Source organism: Alternaria hordeiaustralica (assembly GCF_023758085.1).
Source record: "Alternaria hordeiaustralica strain BMP 2776 chromosome Unknown scaffold_1, whole genome shotgun sequence".
Taxonomy (NCBI): Eukaryota; Fungi; Ascomycota; class Dothideomycetes; order Pleosporales; family Pleosporaceae; genus Alternaria; species Alternaria hordeiaustralica.
In genome coordinates this window covers 433,613-451,587 of record NW_026056773.1, presented here as the reverse complement: position 1 = coordinate 451,587, position 17,975 = coordinate 433,613, and the positions used below count along the sequence as shown (strand labels likewise).

At 54.1% G+C, this 17,975-nt stretch overlaps 5 protein-coding genes across 5 annotated transcripts; 2 read left to right on the top strand and 3 right to left on the bottom strand.

The window, feature by feature from the left end:
• Positions 1-2,717: 2,717 nt before the first annotated feature.
• Positions 2,718-8,847, bottom strand: J4E84_000164 (uncharacterized protein; the record flags this gene model as incomplete). Its single annotated transcript, XM_049382807.1, has 5 exons — positions 2,718-3,882; positions 3,935-4,538; positions 4,586-6,012; positions 6,057-8,666; positions 8,765-8,847. The coding sequence occupies 5 exons, from the start codon at positions 8,845-8,847 to the stop codon at positions 2,718-2,720; spliced, it is 5,889 nt and encodes a 1,962-aa protein (XP_049248325.1).
• A 536-nt stretch (positions 8,848-9,383) lies between these two features.
• On the top strand, positions 9,384-10,554 carry J4E84_000163 (uncharacterized protein; the record flags this gene model as incomplete). Its single annotated transcript, XM_049382806.1, has 3 exons — positions 9,384-9,897; positions 9,948-10,465; positions 10,516-10,554. The coding sequence occupies 3 exons, from the start codon at positions 9,384-9,386 to the stop codon at positions 10,552-10,554; spliced, it is 1,071 nt and encodes a 356-aa protein (XP_049248324.1).
• A 974-nt stretch (positions 10,555-11,528) lies between these two features.
• J4E84_000162 (uncharacterized protein) lies at positions 11,529-12,322 on the top strand (the record flags this gene model as incomplete). Its single annotated transcript, XM_049382805.1, has 2 exons — positions 11,529-11,988; positions 12,042-12,322. 2 exons carry the CDS (start codon positions 11,529-11,531, stop codon positions 12,320-12,322), a joined length of 741 nt encoding a protein of 246 aa, XP_049248323.1.
• Positions 12,323-12,686: 364 nt separating this feature from the next.
• On the bottom strand, positions 12,687-13,681 carry J4E84_000161 (uncharacterized protein; the record flags this gene model as incomplete). The annotated part of the gene is made up of 2 exons (XM_049382804.1): positions 12,687-13,214; positions 13,274-13,681. The coding sequence occupies 2 exons, from the start codon at positions 13,679-13,681 to the stop codon at positions 12,687-12,689; spliced, it is 936 nt and encodes a 311-aa protein (XP_049248322.1).
• A 1,035-nt stretch (positions 13,682-14,716) lies between these two features.
• Positions 14,717-16,116, bottom strand: J4E84_000160 (uncharacterized protein; the record flags this gene model as incomplete). The annotated part of the gene is made up of 2 exons (XM_049382803.1): positions 14,717-15,469; positions 16,030-16,116. 2 exons carry the CDS (start codon positions 16,114-16,116, stop codon positions 14,717-14,719), a joined length of 840 nt encoding a protein of 279 aa, XP_049248321.1.
• Between the last annotated feature and the right edge of the window lie 1,859 nt (positions 16,117-17,975).

Here is a 17,975-nt window from a genome sequence, read left to right as displayed (position 1 = left end):
GCGGCTCCAGAACTCCGGCGCCTAAAGTAGCCGCCCCAAAACAGAACAACAAGCGAGTCAACCTCATCAACAACCTGGGGAAAATCATACCCATCGGTATTGGTAAAACGGCTTTTGCACGCCTCTCATGCATCTTGACATTTCGGTCAGGCCGCCGAGGCAAAATTGTTCCTTGGTGCCGCCACGCGCTGTCCTGATGAAATCTCCACTGTGCTATTGCGTGAGCGCGAACCGGAGGAGGATGAAGAACCCTGCGCGCGAGTCGGTGTCGGAGCAGCAGTGTGATGAGGCCCTGAGTTTGAGACGCGAGGGTTCTTCCGTCTTGTCATGTTGGTTCGGTTGTCGGGTGAGTCTCATAAGCAGCTGTCATGTGAAGTTCATGCGATGGCAGCAATCCATGCGCTCATCGTGACTGCGCCACAACAAAGAAAACACGTGCAATGCCGCGGCTGCCTTTACTCGACCGACCACACGGTCCGCCGTCACTTCCTCCTAATTATTGACAATCCTAACCCTATCACCGCATCATTCCATTGAATTTCACAGCACTCACCTCATCTGCGCGACAGCAATCCTGCCATGAATCACTAAGCCCGCAGGCTGTTATCGGAAATGACTTGCGACAGTTCTCACCCCGAGCGACTCGCGCCTTCCCGTGCCTGATGCGATTCAGACTGACACCAGGGTCCCTTCCGTCTTGCGATAAGATTGAAACACCAAGACACCAAGACATCGGTTACCCGGGTCTCGGGAACACGCTCCTCGACAGCGAACTCAAGTTTGCCCAGTCGTGCTAGGCAATAAAACCAAAGATTGGCCTAATGATCGCCACAAGAACCCTACATGATCTTACACTGCGGTCATGCCATCCTCAGAACACTGCTTCTACTACGATAATCTGCCATTTGGTACCTCCGACTTGGTGTTGCTTGCATGAGCCCCGCCGTGTTGCTGCCCCTCCGTTCTGTCGTGTTTCAAACATGCGATAGCTTCGGGACAAACGCCTCCTTCCGTCATCGCTCACGGTACCTCGCGATAACGTCGAAACAGACCTCTTTGCGCCCGTCTGCCGTGAGCAATGCGCTGCCCCGCCGCCTGTCAAACAATAGCGCCTGTCAAACGGCGTAACGCCCACATGTCCAATCCTTCGGCTGCGCATGAACTCCGTACTATACCCACAACACACGAGAGGAAAATGCTGTCGCAGCTTGGTGAAGTCCGGAAAAATTATTTTCTTCCTCAGGATGGTCGTACTGCAGTTTCACATTACTCAAAGCGCCGAAGTGTCTAGTTGCGTCAACAGCTGCGCGCCTCAGACGTGCTGCAAGCTGCATCTACACTTCGCTTTCGCTTTCCAGTGCTGAGTGCCCAAAATTCGGTCCTACGCCGTCATGGCACCAACTTCCAAGAAGACCAAAAGCAAATTGTAGACTACAGAGCCTAGATCTGACCACCTGGCAGCCGATCACAAAGTCAGATTGAAGATTGTCCCTCGAGCCGCTGCACGGCCTCGTCTCATCTCATCTCATCGCATACCCAAGACACCCGCAAACGTGCGCTATACGGCCCTTTACTACACGTGCTACACAAACCACAACAAACACACGATCGCATAGACAGGTAGGTATACCTCAAACCTCTCTTCACTCCGATCACGATGCTCGTTGCCACGTTTACTTTTTCCAAACCACCGTTCTCACAAGCGTACCGAACTATCGTATTCCACAACACCCACCCCACTCCCAATCCACCACGTGCATGAACACCGATAATAAAATCTGAAAACTCGGAAAGCCGGAAACACTTCGATCGATGGAACCCGGGTCTTCGCGCAACCCGACGATTGAACCAAACCCATTATTCAGATTCCACACATCCCACTCCGTGCGGCGGGTACAGTAGTTACATTGTAGAGATTTCCATACAAAAAAGGTCCGATAACACCTACCACATTTCGATGCTTCCAGAACGCATTGAAAATACAACCCCGCTTCACCTTTCATTGAACCCACCACCAACATGGCCACCTAATCCAATCCAATCCAACCTAACCTAACACCCTCCTAGCCACCCGCCAACCTGTCAGTGAGATCAGTGTCATGCCCCCATGACCGTGAACCTGTTTCCCGCCCACTGCCCATGTCGGAAAAGCTTGACATGTGCCTGAAACACCGCTAGCGAAATGACAGCAATTGCAATCCTGTGTGGAGTTGGCGTTGGGTTGGGTTGGCGTTTACGGACGCCACAGCCTGCCTCGTCAGAAGCAGGTTGGCGTGCGCTCAACATGAAACACGGAAGTCCTGCAGGACCAAGACTTTTCACAGGACGGCCTCGGTGGGGTTGTCGGTGAGTGTGAGGTGTTGGTGTAGGAATGGACTGGGCTGGAGCTGGGTTGAATAGAGAATAACCGTCTTGACTTTGGGGCGTGGGAGATGATGGTGGTGATGAGATACGCCATGTGGAACGGGGGATGGAATGGGATGGAAGGGGACGGTGTAGGTGGATGGGTACTTGAAGGATCCCCAATGTCGACTTCGACTTCGACTGCTACTTATTCCCTCATATCGCGCCATCATCAATATACTATAGCTCGACTGATGCTTCAAATGCCCTGACCATTCATCCTCATCATCATCCTCATCAAACACCGCAAAAACCCAACATGCCACTAACAAAACACCTCACATACGCTCGTTCATTCATTGTTTACTACCCAACTACTGCGCATGACTCCCCCCAGCCGGCCCTGGCCCCCCAGCGAAATTCATCTGAGCAAGAACATCCCTCCTCCAACTATCATCCTCGCTCTCACTAGCCGTAGAATCACGGTTCGCAACACGCAAGCCACCGCCTCCACCGCCGTTCCCACCTGCTCTGCTATCGTATGAGCCGTGGCTGACGTATCGCGTGACTTCTTCGCCGCCTGCTGCGCCGTAACCCGCGTTGTAGCCTTGGCTGTGCTGTGAGTCCATTGTCCATGTCTGTTGCTGTTGTTGCATATTGGGATCTTGTGCCGTGTTATCGTAAGAAGAGTAAGGTGTGCTATCGCTGTAGAAATCTCTGTTGTTCCACGTTCCGGAGTTGTTTGCGTCGTCGGAGGGTCCTGGGCGGAGTACGTCGGGGACTTGGCCGCTTAGGCCGCTGCCGCTGGACTCGTATTGTTGCTGTTGGGGATGGTATGCGTTTTGGTAGTTGCCAGGCTGGTGCTGGTGTGCGTTTTCGTGGAAAGGTCCGGCTCGGTCGAGGGGTGAATAGTCCATTGCCCCACCGTCGTGTATTTGTAGGTTGGGGAGGAAGGACATGCGGTTGTCTGTTGGGGTGCGGTCACTGGGGTCGTGGAGTTCGACACCTTGGTACTGGCCGCCTTGTGGGTTTTCCGGGATGCTTTGTGTGTAGACGGATTGTTGGCCTGGTTGTGGGGTCATACCAGGGCTTGTTGACAGCTGTTGCTGTTGTTGTGATAGCGAAAGGCTATTCATAGTCGCTGTCATGCCGAGCAAGCTTGGTGCTCGTGTGGAACTTGCCTTCATACTCGCTGGTCCCATCCGGCCCATGCCAAGCATACTTCCGCTCATACTGGCGCGACCTGCACCGGGCTCTTCGCTGATCATTTGCGCATCCGAGCCGTTTGGATCGCGGATACTGTATTGCGCGATTGTGCGCATCTTCCTCGTCACCCAACCAGCTAGGATCTTGCCTCTTTGTTTCTCTCCGAGCCTGGATCGGTGGAAATCGCCTTTTTGTACGAAAGATACGATATCGATGACGAGTTGATGTTCGTTCAGAATGGCGTTCACGATGACGGGCACCATGCTGGCGAGGAAGTTGCGACGGAAGATCTCCACGACGATGACCACGAGGCCACCTGCTTGGAAGACAGCGCTGGGGAGAGTTAGTATGTATAGAACGGGGAAGATATTTGAAGGGTACGTACCATCCACCAGGAACAATATTCCGGTGGCAGCGCTCTACAGACTGCTCAATGTCCATCGAGAAGTGGTTGAGACCATTGACTTCAAAGGTATCACCAATGCTGCCTAGAACAAACAACACTTGCATGTCGACTGGCGCACCGTTGGGGCCTATCGGACGTGTGACGTTGTGTAAGAAGCCCAGATCTCCAGTGCGGACATATCGTACGTTAGGGTCTCCGTCGACAGTCCTGCCGTTGAAGCGCTCGGCATCCAAGCGTTCTTTTGAGCCGTAGAAGCTGTGTGCGTTCGCTTCGGACTGAACCCAGATCTCACCATACTCGCCGACCAGGCAGAGCTGATTTGTCTCCGGGTTCACGATTGATATCTGTGTACTAACAGGTACCATACCAGAGTCTTGGACTAGTAGAGCACCGGGTTCGGTGTCTGGGTCGACAGGCATGATCAGACCTCTTCGTAGGGCACCGACATCGAGATGTAGCTCTATCGGTTCGATGCACATGTATGACCGCGATGCGACCATGGGGTTCAGTACGTGTGAGTAGACGGTGTTTATCGCTGTCCGGTCGAGACTTGCTGGGGAGAAATGTACTCGTACGCGCTGGTCTGATAAATGTTAGTGACCATATATTCATCAACATTGTAATACTTACAAACATCGACACGTGGCCGGCCGTCGGTCGCAATCATGAGGTTCTTGAGCTCGTGCAGAGCCATGTTCTTTCCAGCACCCCGTGCGATAGCGTGATCCAGCATTTGGCTCGTCGCATATGCATCCTTGATCTTGTATCTCGACAAGGTCTGGAAGAGGATGTTCGGATTTTGCGCAAAGTCGACAGGTGAAACGAGGTATGTTGGCGCTGCAAGGAAGATGCCCATGACACAGGTATGTATGAAGCCAAGTCCAATGGTACTGCGCACACAACCGAGGACCGGTCTCGTGCTCGTCATCTGACAAGTTTCCTTCTGGACCTTGCACAATGCCATGATCTGGCTGTGGCCCAATTGCACAGCTATGCGGCGTTGATCAGGTGTCCAGTACGTCCATACCAAAACGGGGAATCCTGATTGTATCCAAGCGGGTCGTATCGTCAGCTTAAGATCGCGGCAACCACTAGACTGCTTAGGTGGTTTTGTGGTGTTGTACATGTTCGGTACGCTGATCTTGAGGATGACTGCTGACTGCTTGATGTGTTGCGATACTTGCTTGACCTTCATGAGGTGGTCAACATCGGCGTTGACGAGGATAGCCTTGACTTTGAAATCGGCAATGATGTGTAGCAGTGCGGGAGCATCTTCGTTCAGCCTGTTCTGGTCAATTGGTGCCATGGGAATGCACACGGCCCCGAGAACAAAGCACGCATGGACGGCATAGACGAAGTCTTCCGAATGCGTATACATCAGAAGCAGGTGGTCACCAGTCTGGACCTTGACCTTGTTCTTCAGGTACATTGCGACACCTGCAACCTTCTGGTCGAACTTCTTCCAGTTGACGCCTTTGCCCTCTTTGCCGCGGCCATCGACAGTGCAGTAGGCGAGCTCCTCAGCCTGCCGCGATACACGCCACTGCATAAGGTCGTGTATGTTGGAGAACTGGTTGAGAGGTGTTGACGTTCTATCGTCAATAACGACTTCTCTGTGATCCACTCCTGAGTACTGCTTGTCCTGTAGCATGAGGAACTGCTGGCGTGCCATCGATGCCTCGTATGACCACATGCCGCCAGCGGGGTCGTCGCCTAGCGCGATGTTCTGGACCGACCTCTCAACACCAAACTTGACGTGGACGCAGGGTAGTGAGCCATTGTCGAACTCTCTTCGGCAAAGCATATTTCCAATCTCTCGTCGACCATTCTTAATGACTCGGGGAAGCGTGTTTGGTGCTGTGATCATCACACAGTAGACCCGTAGGTGATGCTCTTGATACAGTACTTCCATGCATCGCTCAGATAATGAGTCCAAGAAGGGAATGTCAAGCTGTTGCGGTGGCCCGCCTGGGTTTGTGGGCGCAGTCGATGCGGCTTGTGTTTCGATAAGGATGATAGGCAAGTATTCGCCATTGACGTACGAGTCGAAAGATGAACTACACGGTGTTAGTTTGATCACACGTGGATCCGATACACTTACCAGTCGTAGATCTTGGGCACCGCCTTCATAATGCTGGTGACAAGATGCTGCACGAAGAAATATCGGTGTTCGGCCTCCAGCTGACCATGCTCTACCCATTCGACACGCTGTCGGATACGGTCCTCGTACAGGCCCAAGACGAAGATCTTGCCTTCCACTACGCATCCGAGCAATCCAGTGCGTAGGAATTCGAGTTCGAGCAGTTGTGGTGTTGGGCTACCCTCTACAAACCGATATGGCCGGGCGTGGAATATAGTTTCAGTATGCTTTTGCAGCTGCCAGAAACCTCCAGATAATGATGGCGAGTCTACCCAAATCTCTCCTATCGAGTAAGGGGAGCACAGAAGATTAGTCTCTGGGTCTACGACGGCCAGCGTCGCATCGGGTATTGGGTAACCAAAAGCGCCGACTCTCATAGTGCCGGGCTCGTTCACACGCTTGCTCACTTCCTCTCCTATGGCCAAAACCACGACTTCATTCAACTTCAGTGCTTCCTTGTCCAGCAAGATCTCGGTCAACTCTGTTGGGCTCTTCTTTTTCTTCTCCTTGGTGTTGTTCGTGGTACCCCCTCCGATAAGACTAGAATAGCCATTGGCTGCCGCGGCTTTGTCGTCGACCTCATCTTCGTTGTCGGATTCCTCTGACACTATGCTCAATGGGCATCCCATGCGCTCTTCGCCGCCGAGCCAATCCCGTACTGATATTATCATACCGCCGTGTTCAGGCAAACATAACATGGGCGCGATCAGCTCTCGTGCTCTGGGATTCCGTAAAGGTCTGAAGTAACGGTCTCCAAGAATCTCGTGAAATTCGCAATCGACAGTGAGTGTGTCGATTAGACATATCTTCACTGAGCCAAAATTGGGTTCCGTGTTCTTCTTGAAATTACGAGTAGCCATAGGATCCTGTTGATAATTGTATGCAGCGCGCTTGAGACCCGGGTAGTCGGCGATCAGTATGTTCGACTTGTACTTGGTGATGAGGTGCGCGTATAGACCAGGTGTCTCCATGGTCGGCGTTTCCAGCCAGACGGTAGTGTGACCACCATAGACGGCAAATAGGACGCTCAGGATAAGACCAGCGCTTTCACGGGGGTCGAGGTAAGAAAGAATGACTTCGGTAGGTGCTCTGTTCTGCACTGGCGCAACGAACTTGCCAGACGAATCCCTCAAGTTGCCGTTAAAAGTATCCTGACTATTCGGGTTGTTGGCGGGTATGGTGCTGACCATGGCGCTGATGCAAGCCATCTGATGCATGATGGTGCGGTGGCTCAGTACAACACCACGCAAGTCGCCGGTTGGTGCGCGAGAGAACTCGATATATGCTACCTCGGGCACTTGCAGGGCGGGCGTGTCGTCATGCTTCTTGGGGTGGTAACTTCCAAACTCGTTCGTCTTCCACCATTCGACGCCACTCGGCCACTTGAGACGATTCTGGCTGATGTCACGGTGGAAGGCTTTGAGGTTGTTGTCCGTGGTCAGTGCGAGATGTGCTTGGGTTGTGGTCAAGAGGAGGATGAGTTTCTGATAGTCGTCGACGCTATTGATGGGAACTGCTACAACGCCCGCGATGAAGCATCCCATCAAAGCCACGACAAACTCGATGATCTCCGTATCCCTGTATACCAGCGCCACGCGATCGCCCCGATAAAGATTGCTCTTGTCCCTAATCACTTTGGCGACCTTTTCAGCGCGACTGGCCACTTTCTCCCAAGTGATGGAAGCCGTTTCTTTGCCCTTTGCGTCTAACACCCAGAAAGCGGTAGTCCTCGGCTGTGTACGAGCGCGGTAGCGTAGTACAGCACCGATGTTGTCAAACTTGGACATCTTGATGTTGTGGTTGTGAGGGTCGTATACGTCGAAGGGCAGGTCTCGCGGTTCCAGTGGCATCATCGTGTCTGCAGCACCCACGGGCAGGTCGCTCGGGTTCATCATGGGCGGTGGTATCGCAGCGGTCGGGGAGAAGGCGTCGCCCGTCGAGTAGCGGTTCGGTCCGCCGTACGAGTCGCGCTGGTCCTGCATCTGCTGCCCTGTGAAGTCGGAGAAGTAGCCCTGGTTCACGTCCAGCATCGTGCTCCTCCTGCTAGCCTCTCCAGGCGACCCGTAGCCATTTTCAAAGCCTTGCTGGGTGTCCGGGTTGAAAGCGTAGTTGCCCATCATCGTGGGTTCGCGCGAGTAGGTGTACTCGGGCGTCTGGGGTCGGGGTATGAACGTCTCGCTCCCTTGCGACAGCTGTGAGGCATTGCGCTGCAGCGAGGTAGTGCGCAGGCCCAACTGCTTCTCCTGGAAGCGCCCTACTTGGCTCGGTGGGTATGCCATGTATTGCGAGTTACCGCCTGCGGTGCTCGTCGAGGAGCTGGGGTAGTGCATCGACGAGCCCATGGTGCCCTGCGGCGAACTCTCATGGTACGAGTCGGGTCGGGGGAGTTCGATGTGCGGCGTCTGTTGGGTCTGCTGTGGGTTTGGCCCAGAGAGGGCGGCGAGGGATGCGCTGCGAGAGCCTGAGCCCTCGCTCTGGGCGGGGCTCTGTCCGCGCAGGTCATGCTGCAATTGCGCTGAGAAGTCGGGCCCCAGGTACTGCGAGAGGAGGACTGTCTTGCGCTTTTCGTAGCTGTGCGACTCGTTAGCGCACGTGGGGGAGGATGCGAATGTTCAATGCGACAGAGCCAGCGGCAGCGGCCGTGTATATGCATGCGGGAGAGTACCAACCCCTTCTGTGTGATGTCGCCCTCCTCGAGTTCGTGGTCCAGCTCCTGCAGCTTGGCCTGCAACTCCGGGTTCGTCTCGGCCATGGTGTCTCTTTCCTCCGGCGGCGCAGTCAGGTGGAGCGAATGTTGTTAGGCTATGCGGTGGCAATCCGCGACATGCTAAAAGTAAAGATACGAGGCGCCGTGAGCCAATGCGAGGGGGTCAGGCAGAGAGCGCGCGTGAAGAATGGCCAAAAGGGAGTCCCAGATTGGAATAGACCCTGTTGTCGAGTGCCTGAAAGCGCACATTGGCCTTCAAACAAGTCAGGTACGCAGGCCACCACCGGACATCCAGTATGACGTTCCTACCCCAGAGCAGCCGCGCCTTCCTCTTGGCGCTCAGTGCCTTCCTCACTGGCCGCCTTAGTCAGCCGGCCGTTCGTCGCTGCCCCTTGCGCGTGGTGGTACCTGCTGCGACATGTGGGTTTGCGCGTTATGCCTCGGCTCGAGGAAGCTGAAGGTGTGCCGGGACGCGCCCGAGTCAAGTAAAGTAATCACCAGCACGCTCTCTTCTTATCTTCTCCTGGCCAACTATCGCTAGACCTCACTACTTGCTTGTCCAGTATCTATAATCCGACACAATGGCGACACTCATCCGCCCGCCGCCCATCGACCAGTCGCAATCCGAAATCGAAAATGTCCTCGAACTGACGCAACTGTCCGACATCGACCCTGACCTCTTCACCAACACGCGCCCACTATGGCATCCACCGGGTGCGCGCGGTATCTTCGGTGGTGCGGCCATCGCCCAGACGCTCGCTGCAGCCCAGAAGACGGTTGATCCCGAGTTCACTGTGCATTCCATGCACTGCTACTTTGTGCTTGCCGGCAACTCAGAGATACCACTCATATACCATGTAGAGAGAGTGCGATCAGGGAAGTCCTATGCGACAAGAACAGTGCAGGCGCGCCAACGGGGCAAGGTCATCTTCACGACAACTATGAGTTTCGTGCGCCAGAACAGCGGAGGAGCGAAGAAGGTCGAGCATGTGGTCCCAATGGCCGACGTGCCAGGGCCAGAGGAGGACTCGGACTCAGAGATGCATCCCAGCGGCCACAGCCCGTTCCAGAGCCAGAGGCTGGCGACCGAGAATGGTAAGTGCTTTCACATGTGAAGCGTCATGGCCCGGCCTAACCCCGTCCAGAGGACTCCGACAAACCTCACACCAAGAAGTGTCGCCAATGGGTGAAGGCACGCGGTCGCATCTCCCCCGCCGGAGGCCACGAGGCCCACCTCTCCGCCATCGCCTACATGTCCGACAGCTACTTCATCGGCACCGTCGCGCGCGTCCACAAGCTATGGCGCTATTCCTCACAACGCAAGAGTGCTGCTAAGTCCAGCATCGGCGAAGACGTGCTCAAGACACTGCTGGAGATGGACGATGCCGAGTTGAAGCGTCAGTCCGTCAGCGAGGCAGACATCAAGCGCATACAGCGCATCAAGAATGGAGAAGATCCAAAGAAGGTTGCAGATGACGTGCCAGAGATTGGCATGATGGTCAGTCTGGACCATACCATTTACTTCCACAACCCCCGTACCTTCAGGGCCGATGAGTGGATCTTCACCGAGACGGAGACTCCCTGGGCTGGCGATGGTCGTGGCCTCGTCTTCCAGAGGATGTACACGAAAGATGGAACCCTTATCGCGACCTGCGTACAAGAGGTAAGATTCTCGCTCCTCCACCATACACTCAGCGATGCTAACATGATCAGGGACTTATTCGACTTAAGCAGAACGACAGCAAGTTGTGAAGACGCAGTCATGTTCCGGTCTTCTTATTTGCGTTCTCACCCACCCGCTTGCATAGACTACATCCTTTATTGATAGATCAATTAGACCTGACCAGACTCTCTGAAATCTCGCTCCCTTTTTGCTCGCGTTCTCATGACTTTTCATACATACCCAGGCCGACCCGCTTCCCAGCGAACGGGTATGACGTGCTTCAGCTCACCCGCTCGACATTCACGTGTCGATCAGTGCACATTGATACCGGGGTACCCACAAATGAGTATCGACATCTCAATGACTGGATACGACCAACACGAAAGGGTCCAACGATCTAGCACATGTGTTACCGTAGCCTGTTGGCTCCAGAGAAGCAGAACAAAGAAACAGACCACAACACGTCAGTAGCTCCTTCCGCAGAACCCAGGAACGAGCACCGCGGCTTCCGGTGGAACCTTCCGCCTGCCACCAAGCACGTGCGATGACCGGAAGCAACGGCTAGCTTGGCCTCGTTGACGCATACTTATGGTACACGGTCGCCGCTGTCTGCTCGACATTACGCTTCCCTCAGCTCTTACTCACTCACAACGCAAGGTCGTCCTCACACACCCCACCTCTCACAACTCAATCATAGGACACATACCACCCTCCAGTCCGCTCGAGAGCATGACTACCGTTACCGGGCTGCCCGTGCCGGAGCGGGCAAGCGGCAGGACTCATATATGATGTGGGTGGTGACTACAGAACGCGGATGGGTGTTGGCTCTCGTTGAGTCTTCGTATACGAGGTCATGGCTTCGTGTGAGTCGAAGGTAGGTATAAATTCTTACGCTCTGGGTGAAGATGTGCTTCTATTCCACACGAAGAGTAAGGTGTACGCTATCATCAATTACGACAACTGCAAGCAGCTACGAACGAACATCGGCAGAGCAAAACGAAACCCTAGACTCATCGATTGAGCCATTAGAAAGAACGATTTGCAGGATCGACAAGCCCTCGCAATGGCGGAACCTCAAACAGAAACGTATCCATTTTACTCGCAGGAATGGCAGGACGCGGTACCGACAGCAGAACAAAAGGACTTCGTCAAAAATCCATCGAACAACTGGATCAAGTGCGCCTGGCCCAACATCACTGACAATCTCGATTATGAAAATGCCCGTCGGTTCGGACATACAACTAATCCCAAATGGGTCAATAAATTCTACGCGTTGTTCTTCGATGGTGGATGGCAGGGATCAGCAAGCGTCGTGGATGAGGGTACACTTATAGAAAAGAAGAAAGCATCCATTGTTCACGAAATGCCGCGCATCATTGGCGCCTTCGAGCCACCTTGTTCAGAAAACCAAAGGATAATGAGCTTCTGGACCAACAGTCAGGCACGCCGCGATGAGGGTTTAGGCCCGGTCAGGGTGATCGATACGACAGGAACTATCCCCTACTGCGACATTCAACTAGGACGTGTGTGACCCAACTGGTTCGTGAATTCAAGACCGACCACTGACTGATCGCAGTGCTCATTGCCCTCATGATGTACAATGAGAGAACGACATGGAGTAAGGACGACTTCGAGGGTCAACCTATCACGCGAGAAGACTTGTTCCTTACACCCTTGGTAGTGATGCAAGCCATATCGGAAGACGAAGAAGACAAGATCAACAAGTTTCTCAACAGCTTGAAGGATGGAATTCCTGAGATTGTGGTCAAAGGGCGACGTCATCAGCGCACGTCAACACCAGGGCGGGAGGCGAAAGCAATGGGTCAGTACATTGAGGCAGTGAAAACCCCTCACTGAGCTTTCGCATTTCAAGTGAGTGGAATTTGGTTCCCCTCCTTGATGGCCTCTGATTTCATCTTACTCTTCTTTATCGTGTGGCAGCATATTGTAACACTGTCCATAATGAGTCATAATCTCCTAGAATATGTCTTCAAAACTAGGCTTTTCAAACACTCGGCTCATCGTGGCGGCATTCTTAATCATAGGCTCGAGCATGAACCGATGTAGAAAGCATCATTTGTATCAAAATCCAAGGCAGTTATCATACGCGCTCAATCGGAAAGCATGAGTTCAGCTTCCGACCACGTCTACCACAATGCGACACGGAGAAAACATATGCATAGTAAAAAGTTCATTTCATCATCACACTACCTGCAGCCCCCTAGTTCGTAAAATCCTTCTTCGGCGCCTCCCCCTCCTCCTTCCCACTCCCATACTTCCTCACATGCTCCTTATTCGCCCCCTTATCTGCCTCAAACTCCTTCAACTCCGGCGCACTCATATGCTTAACCACATTATCCGCCTGCCACTTCTTAAAGCTAAACCCGACCCCCTCATGACTATAATCCTTATCATTCGCCTGATCCTTATGATATTTCACCTGCATAAACTCCGTATCCCGCGTTTCCGGATCCAGACTCAGCGAGACCAGGCCCGTGATGGTGGCCGTCTTTGGGATGAGTTTGAAGGTCCAGGACTGCTTGTTTTTGAATTGGATCATTTCGGAGTCGGAACGGATTACTTGGTAGGATTCGTTGATGGAGGCGTTGAAGAGCTTGGGGAGCGCGAACCATTGGCCGGCCATTTTGTAGCGGTCGTTGGCGTAGACGAATTGGTCGTCGTAGACGCAGTCGGGCGTGTAGCGTTTTACGCGGGTGATGGTGGGTTGGCAGGAGTAGAGGGCGATGATCTGGGGGTGGGGTGTCAGTCTTTGTGTTTGGATAGGTGTTGCAAGAGAGGTGGGCTTACGTCGTCGACTAAGGCCTGGCGTTGCGGGCTGAGCTTGATGCTCTTGCTTGGGTCGGGCTCGTAGTCTTCACTCGTAGCCGTCTGTCTGGGCTCAAACTGCTCGCCGGGCGCATCGCTCGTCTTGGGGAACCCTGAGTTCCCGCTGCTGACGATATCGCCCGTGGCCTGTCCGGTCGTTGAAGTCGACATCTCTGCTCTTTGCTGTCCGGCTGCTAGTCGTGGCGGTGGGTTGCTACCGCTTGGATTGGATTTCTGCTCTGCGTTCCAAAGCTGCACGGTAAGTGCTTTCTGAGGATGCTTGAGGGCGGGTTTACTGATAAAGTTCTTGAAATTGGTTGAGAGGAGCTTGGAGCGAGAGCCACTGGTTGCTGCAGGCATGGAGTTTGGGTTGTCGGAAGCGGAATCCATTGACGCGGTTGTGTACTATATACGTGTTGTACTATGTTGACGCGTGCATGCGTGAGCGTAAGATGACGACAGAGTTAATTGACAGTGATGCTAGATGCGGGAGTCGATGATTCATGGACTCGAAGATCGGGAGATCCAAATGTTCACGCGCGCCTTTTGGTGTAAGGAAAAGGATGGGGGTGGGCGCCGTGACCTGCATCTTGATCTGAGCCCTAACATGGGATTTCAGGGCAGATTTGTGGAGAAGCGTTGCGTATGCCATGGGATTTGGATGTGTCGAGGGGTGCGGGTAAGGCTGATCGGCATCTTTCGGGTGTTGCGGCATGACGTACGGTAAACTTCCTTTTCAGGCAACTTCGGATTGCTGTCGATGGCGGTGTTAGCGTGTATACGCGCGCTGACCCCCTGGAGCGATCAGCCTGATCCGGCTTACCAGCCTCGCAGCACCTGCGCGCTCCCTACGCGTCGAAAGAGTCAGAATGACAATAACGACGCGAGTCACCATCATCATGAAGTACGGAAGTCACAAGCTATACAATGGAAAGCGATGCGATCGACTCAACCAAACAAAAAAAAGCGCGTCGCGCAAGTCAAGCACTCAATGGTACTTTCTCAGAAGCCGGTTAACCTCGTGATAGATTACTACTACAGTTACATGAGCTATCTAGATTACAATCAGAAGGCCACCGTCATTACTTTTCGTTCGATACATTACTCCAAACCATTCCGCGCAGTCGCGTATCGCAGGACACTGTAATAAATGCTTGCTGATAGGGCGCATACAAAACGCTCATGGCCAAGCCATGTGACGCATTCGCCATGACCGGGCCACGCCGCCGAAGAAGAGTAGTAAAGGTCATTAGTGATTGCAAGAGAACGTCGTAATGCGTTGCCCGTCTATCCTCCGTGTGCCCGTGTCGTCGTTGTGTGGGGGATTAAAAGGGGGTTGGGTGAAGTCTTGCGATGAAGGAGAGTAAGAAAAGCGAAAAGTGTGCTTTTGTACATCTTGTACAAAGTGTGGTAAGAGTCCACCGCTTAGACGAAGTAAGCGAGAGCGGCAGCACCGGCCATGAAGGCAGCGAGGGGCTTGGTGGAGCTAGCAGCGCCAGTGTACTCAGGGTAGCCGGGGGAGGTAGCGGATGAGGCGTGTCCAATGGATGATGAGGCGGTACCGACGGGTGTGGAGGCGTGGGAGGAGGCAGGGGGGACAACGACAGTGGTGGTCTCCTCAGCAGGAGGAGGAGGGGCGTATCCGGAGGAAGACGCCTCGGGGACGACGGGAGTGGAAGTCTCCGGGATGGGGACAGACTCAGTGATAACAGGAGGGGGAACGGCGTATCCGGAGGAAGACGCCTCGGGGACGACGGGAGTGGAAGTCTCAGGGATGGGCAAAGACTCAGTGATAACAGGGGGGATGGGCACGGAGGAGGTGACGACGGGAGGGATCACAGGGTAGGTGGAAACCTCCGGTACGGGCACCGACTCGGTAATGACAGGAGGGATGACTGGGTAGGTGGAAACCTCCGGGACAGGTACAGACGAGGTGACGACGGGAGGGACGACTGGGTAGGTGGAGACCTCCGGGACGGGTACAGACGAGGTGACGACGGGAGGGACCACGGGGTAAGTGGAAGCCTCGGGTACGTAAGGAGTGGAGCTGGGAGGAATGACAACAGTCGAGGTGATGGTGACCTCAGTGGTGCTGGAGACCTCTGGCACGTAGGGCTTGGAGCTCGAGTATGGCACGTAGGGCTTAGAGCTCGAGTACGGCACGGTGATGGTCTCAGTCTCCGGGCAGGGAGAGCTGGAGCTCACGGGTGGTACGTAGATGGAGGTGGACGTAACGACCGGGGGAGTGTAGGTCGAAGTCACAACCGGAGGAGTGTAGGTCGACGTAACGACTGGAGGAGTGTAGGTGGAGGATGGCACAACAGGTGTGCTTGACTCCGGGCACGGGGTGCTGGAACTCGCGGGCGGGGTGTAGATGGAAGTGGACGTAACGACTGGCGGCGTGTAGGTCGAAGTTACAACCGGAGGAGTGTAGGTCGACGTTACAACAGGAGGAGTGTAACTGGAAGACGGCACAACAGGAATGCTCGACTCCGGGCAAGGCGTGCTGGAGGAGGCATGGGGGACGCTTGAAGACTCATGGACCGGGTAGCTGGAGGTGACGACAGGTGGGACGTAAGTCGAAGAGGTCACAACCGGAGGCATGCTGCTGCTCTCTTCCTCGCAAGGAGTGCTGGACGCCTCGTAGGGCTTGCTCACGGATGGAGAGGCACCGTATCCTGACTGAATGTTGTTAGAACTGAACGCTTCAACAGCTGACGGTACTTGTGTTAACATACAGAGGAAGGCACAGCGTAGCCGCCGCTGCTGGAGGCGCCGTAGCCGCCACCGTAGGGAGCAGCGTAGACAGCGCCCACAAGGGCCATCGTTGCCATGGAGTATCTCATCTTGTTCTGACGAGAGGTGTCGGAGGTATTAAGGAGTAAAGAGTATTACTAGGTGATGGGTGCGAAGCGAAAGTAACAGAGCAACCGTAACGAAAGAGCTGCTGTGTTGAAGATCGAAGACTTGATGAAGCTTGAGAGGCACGATAGATGAGACTGAGGAGGAATGCGAACCTAATATACTCAGTAGGAGAGGCGGGATCTTCACACCCTACCAGCCTTCTGCTTTGCCCTACCCATGGGAAAGCCACAACAGGGTCGCATCCACGCACGACGGTTGAGGGGCTCCGAAGTCGTTCCCCACATTCATCCGGACGTTTTTAGTTCCAAATCACCTCAAGTCGATCATGTTCGTAGTCTCGGCCATACCACGGGATGAGGCTCCCTCAGTATGGCAGGCGTCTCTAAGAACGTTTGCTGGCCAAGTTTACCCTAGCAACCGGTTGCGAAAGATCGCTGGTCAGCGAGCGACTTACCTGAATTGTAGCTGCATGCATAAGCCTACCAGGATAATCGGTGGTTAGGAGAACACGACGCCCTGCCTTCTCATGCATGCTGACTTGGTGACCGTTTTGGTAGCCGCAGAGGTTGGAACTTACAGCTGTATTCCAGCCACCCCACAAACCGATGGTGAGTGGCAGTGACATAACGTTGTCCAAACATGGCATAAGTCTTCAGCCGCACCAATGAAACGCCATCGAAACGTTTTCCTGTATTCAATGTGTCACTCAGTAACACGAGGGTCATTCTGTGAGTCCGAAATTCAAACAACCAAGTATATTTGCGCGGACTGCAGGGCCGCTAAGACATCGTGGGCTTTGGTCTGTCGTGAACACAAGCTGTGCACCAACACAATGGGACCTCGGCTGACGGCGGTCTCAGTGGAATCTTGCACAGCGATAAACAAGCTTCCTTAGGCGTATTGTTGAGAAACTGTACAACGTTGCGACCACTCACTGTAGCAAGGATTATCTTACATCATCCCGAGAACTGCGCGTGAATTGGGACGCGCTGACCAAACTTTCCACCTCTTTGCACGCGACAGAACTGTAATAATGGGATCCGTGCATGGCGCGGACTCTCCTCCGTTTCTTGCTGTCCTTGGAGCGTGGCCGGTCTCAATCAATAGCCTTGAGCGTATGTACCAGCCACTGTCAGGAGCTAAGACGGTGGCTTGCAGGTGTGTTTATTGAAAATCCAGGGTGTTTCCATATCGTGAACTTGTCGGCGCATTGCGATTGGCGGACTCATTGGAGGCTGGTAGTGTCCCAGCCAGACTGCCGCAACGTTCGCATGCCTCGCTACCCCGCGTTACCCCGATCAGTGGGCAAGCACAGTAAGAATCAGAGTTTTCCTGACTGTCGTTGTACGACCGGCTGCGCGTCAGCTTACGGCAGCTGTAAATAGTTCCTGCAGCAGCTGCCGCCGCCGTTCGGAACGTAATTAGCTGATTGCGACTGGCCCCAACCTAGCAAGGACACCTAGCCGTATCGCGCATCGTACTTAGACTTGGGTTCCAGACGAAGGTTGTTGTGGTGTTCGGGCGAGCAAGAGCTGCCGCGCACACCTGCAGTTCAGCTACCCGGCGCTTCGTACAAGCGTCCGCGAACGCGTAACGGTTCAGCGGCAGCCTCAACCCTGCATACGTGTGAGCAGCAACACCTTCACCAATATCACCAGGTCATGTCTTGGCCGACCAGCAGATCGCGGCCTTGGTCCGGCTCAACCCAAAGTTCGGCTTACGATCAGGAAATAGAGGCCTTCCAACAGCGCGCAACTTGCAATGCGTTGCCCTGGCGATCAAGCCCGAACTGCGGCGTAACGAAGCACGATGCATCACG